This window comes from Sinocyclocheilus anshuiensis, unplaced genomic scaffold, assembly GCF_001515605.1.
Source record: "Sinocyclocheilus anshuiensis isolate Anshui unplaced genomic scaffold, SAMN03320099.WGS_v1.1 scaffold112, whole genome shotgun sequence".
Taxonomy (NCBI): domain Eukaryota; kingdom Metazoa; phylum Chordata; class Actinopteri; order Cypriniformes; family Cyprinidae; genus Sinocyclocheilus; species Sinocyclocheilus anshuiensis.
In genome coordinates, this window is record NW_015557175.1 from 2,361,884 (window position 1) to 2,365,404 (window position 3,521).

Consider the following 3,521-nt stretch of genomic DNA (forward strand, 5'->3'; position numbering starts at 1 on the left):
AAGGTGCCTTTTATCATATTACTATTGCTGTCACATAAAAAAGTGCCTTGAACTGCAGTGATTTACCAAGTTTAAACTTACTGCATCAATCTACACCCCAGGCTCAAATGTACAGCATATCTAACATACTAACTTTAATATCTAATGTATATCTAATAAACTAGATGGGAGCTATCATCCGAGAACGCCTTCAGTAACATTCAGATGTCACTCACCGAGTAAGTTTATTCCTTCATTGACAATGATCTGGCCGTGCCTCAGGTAATTCAGGATGGGCTCAAAGTACTCTGGGCTGCGATCAATGAGGTAAGCCCCTCGTTCATCCTGCTTATTACCCCATACATCTGCAGATCAAGAAAGAACTCTGATAGAACTGTGCTACACACTGATTCACAACCTGCTGAACTAGCACAACAAACAATGCCTAAATCAGTCAGTGAGTGAACATGAACTATATCTTACCCTTCTCTCTAAACATGTGTGCCAGCATGCTGTCAGGCTCCTTACTCACAAGAGTACTCCTTAAACAAGAGGAAACAGGGAGACCAGACTTCATTAATGACATCTCAAGGACACACCCCTAAGCATCTGCAGACTAGTGTTATTTTAGTATTCATATTTTGAATTAGCTTTTATTTTTTTATTTAGTATTTAAATTTTTTATTTCAATTTATTTTAGTACTTAAACTTATTTATTTGCAGTTTTGTTTTATGAATTAATTTGTTTATTTGTTAAGTGTTTAAGTCTGAATCATCTAATATTTATATTTTATTTTATTTCATCTTTATTTCAATTAACAGTTTTTTTTTTTATAGTTTTACTTTTAGCTAACAACAATTGCTGCAGACAACAAGACTGTACTTTATGTATTTTAAAGATATAGGGTTTGCACTTTAACATTTTTTTGGATGAGCCATATTCATATTTATCTGCCGTAAAAAAGGTGACATATGCACACCTGTGACTGCATATGTTATTAATGTTAGAATTCTTTATTATTATGCTCAATATATATATATATATAATTTTTTTTTTTTAATTGGCATATTGTTGTCGCCGATTTTGCAAATTTGACTATGGTTACGACGGTTTCTTTCTTGCCTAAAAACACCTTAACCACTTTCAAATCACAGCCTTTCGTGCCTCTTGCTTTATTTCCTCTCTCTTAAATTTTCCATTTATAAAAATATCTATTAAGAATAGTTATAATAAAAGATTAGAACTTGATACTTGGATTTTAAACCAATAAGACAGCAAATGTTTACCTAGTGGTTGTAAAAAGCCGCCCACCAATATTCAGCGTCAGCCAATCGGTGTGCGATCCCGAGATGTCATCTGACATTTTCCCATCACTCTGAGGGTCTAAAACACAAACACATTCATCGTTTTACACACTGCACACTTCCGATTTCACTGAACAATGAAAATCTATTTTTATGCTTTTAAGAAAAGCGACTTTGTTATTTGTTTGTGTTCCCTGGAAATCTCATGACCCTGGCGTTTCAAGTGGCATAAAGCAGAAAACAAAATGATGTTGACTCACCGATGAAAGCGTCTCCTTCTGACACGTACAGCACATCATCATCTCTGTGGAATATATACACAATAACCAGTCAGTTCATCCGCCATATTACCTCTCATTTGCTTATCCCACTCAAGAATAGTACAAGGCTCACTGTAAACATTCAACTCAAAGCAGGTCAAACTGAGAAAAGCAATGTATTTTTCAATAACGTTCCCAACATTGTCTTTCCTAAATGACCAATTAATAGTTGAAAAATGCCAATGCAACGCACCTGATGAGGGTAATGTCATCTATGAGACCACCTTTCCCATTATATAGGTTACAAGCCCTGATTCCCAATTTATTGCTGGCAACTGTCAAAAGATCAGACAGAGTCCCATAAACAGCTACAACCTGCAAAAGAAACAAACGCATGATGAAGCCATTAAAATTGCAATGCTTGCAAGAATTACACTCATTTTTATTATAATAATTATTACAATCTGTCTGCGTGGATAACGTGTGGAGTGAATAAAGCAATTAATATTTTTTTACTATTGCTGAATAATTTAATAAATGTTATTTTATAATACTATTTTAACAGTATAAAATCTGGAGTTGGGCAGGCTAAACGTGCACTGCGTGTGTTCACTCACCTTGCCATTTTTGGAGGTTCCGTTGACAAAAAGCGTCACCCTTCGCATGCTTTGTTCACACTAATTAAACGTATTAACTGTACAAATATTAATAAATTAATATATCGCTAAATTATCTATGTATTAAACTAATATCTACGTAAAGCGAGTAGGAAGAGCCAACCTAGCTACATTGTAGCAAGATGACGAAGCAGCTGTCCAATCAAACCGCGGATACTGTTGCCGACCTCGAGGATTGGCCAATCACAGGACGCGTTTCATAGACTGCGCCCGCTGCGTAGACCAATCGGACACAATTGTGGTGTTGGACTCTTTAATGAAAAACTCGCCTGGTGAGAATGGAATTTTGAGGCAAGGGAAATGATTACCTCAGTGACCGTGGGCTGCTGCTGTAGTCAAACTACTCATTCATTATGAAGCCCTATATAGAGGACTGCGGGTTCAACTGTGGAAGTCTCAGCCTGCGACAGACTGTAGTGCAAACAAACTGTCAAGCCGAAGTAGTGTTGCAAAACGAACCCCACATCTATAATTCTGTCATTTATATATCGTATAAAGTCTGTAAAAATAAATAAATAAACATTTCAAATTCAAAAGATAGTTTTACTTTTGTGCAAATGGCTTAAATGGACGAGTATTCGATGGTTTCAAATGACATATGTATATTGAGCCTTTTTTCTACACTAGGGGGCAGAGTAAACATATTTTTGGCTAAATAAATAAATGAATAAAAAAATAAAATACATTAAAAAATAGCAATTTCCTATATGTTTCACATGACTGACATTCCAAAAAATTCTCAGTGACTGTCTTGTAAACTCATTTTTCACATTTAGTATTAATAGAATTAGTATTATGTATTATTAGTATTAGTATTAATTATTAATGTCTCTAGTTTACATAAAGTTATAATAATAATTATTATTATTATACACAAACAATAGTATTATAAAGAATATGCATCCAATTGTATAATTTTTGACCCACATGCATTCTAAGCCATAAACTATATGTCTAAGAACTAATAGTGTAAACCTCATGATGTCCTAACTGTTTATGAACATCTAATGCAAGAAAATGATATCTGCATTTTCACACTATTTGTTTACACTATCTAATATTTCAGATCTTAAAAGCAATAAAATCACCTCCTTATTATCTTTTTAATACCAAGAGTATTGAAAAAATCCCCATAAGATAAAACTAATATCACTACTTGGCCAATGTTTGTCCTCCTATCTGAAGCACTAAGAAAAACTAAAACAGGACACATGTAGAAGCATTGATAAATGTCGTTAAACAATAAGGCAGCGAGTGATAATATCCTGCTTATAGCTGACGGATTCTTACATGGTGGCCC

At 34.3% G+C, this 3,521-nt stretch overlaps 1 protein-coding gene across 1 annotated transcript in view; it reads right to left on the reverse strand.

Annotated features, from left to right (window-relative positions):
* Positions 1-2,352, reverse strand: part of LOC107678460 (BTB/POZ domain-containing protein KCTD9) — a 12,030-nt gene extending 9,678 nt beyond the window's left edge. Inside the window, exons 1-6 of the mRNA XM_016473735.1 lie at positions 2,162-2,352; positions 1,798-1,919; positions 1,545-1,588; positions 1,267-1,363; positions 463-521; positions 216-344 (exon numbers count right to left, since the gene is read on the reverse strand). Coding sequence (XP_016329221.1) covers positions 216-344; positions 463-521; positions 1,267-1,363; positions 1,545-1,588; positions 1,798-1,919; positions 2,162-2,209 — 499 coding nt within the window. The 5' untranslated portion in view covers positions 2,210-2,352. The remainder of the gene's footprint in view (positions 1-215; positions 345-462; positions 522-1,266; positions 1,364-1,544; positions 1,589-1,797; positions 1,920-2,161) is intronic.
* Between the last annotated feature and the right edge of the window lie 1,169 nt (positions 2,353-3,521).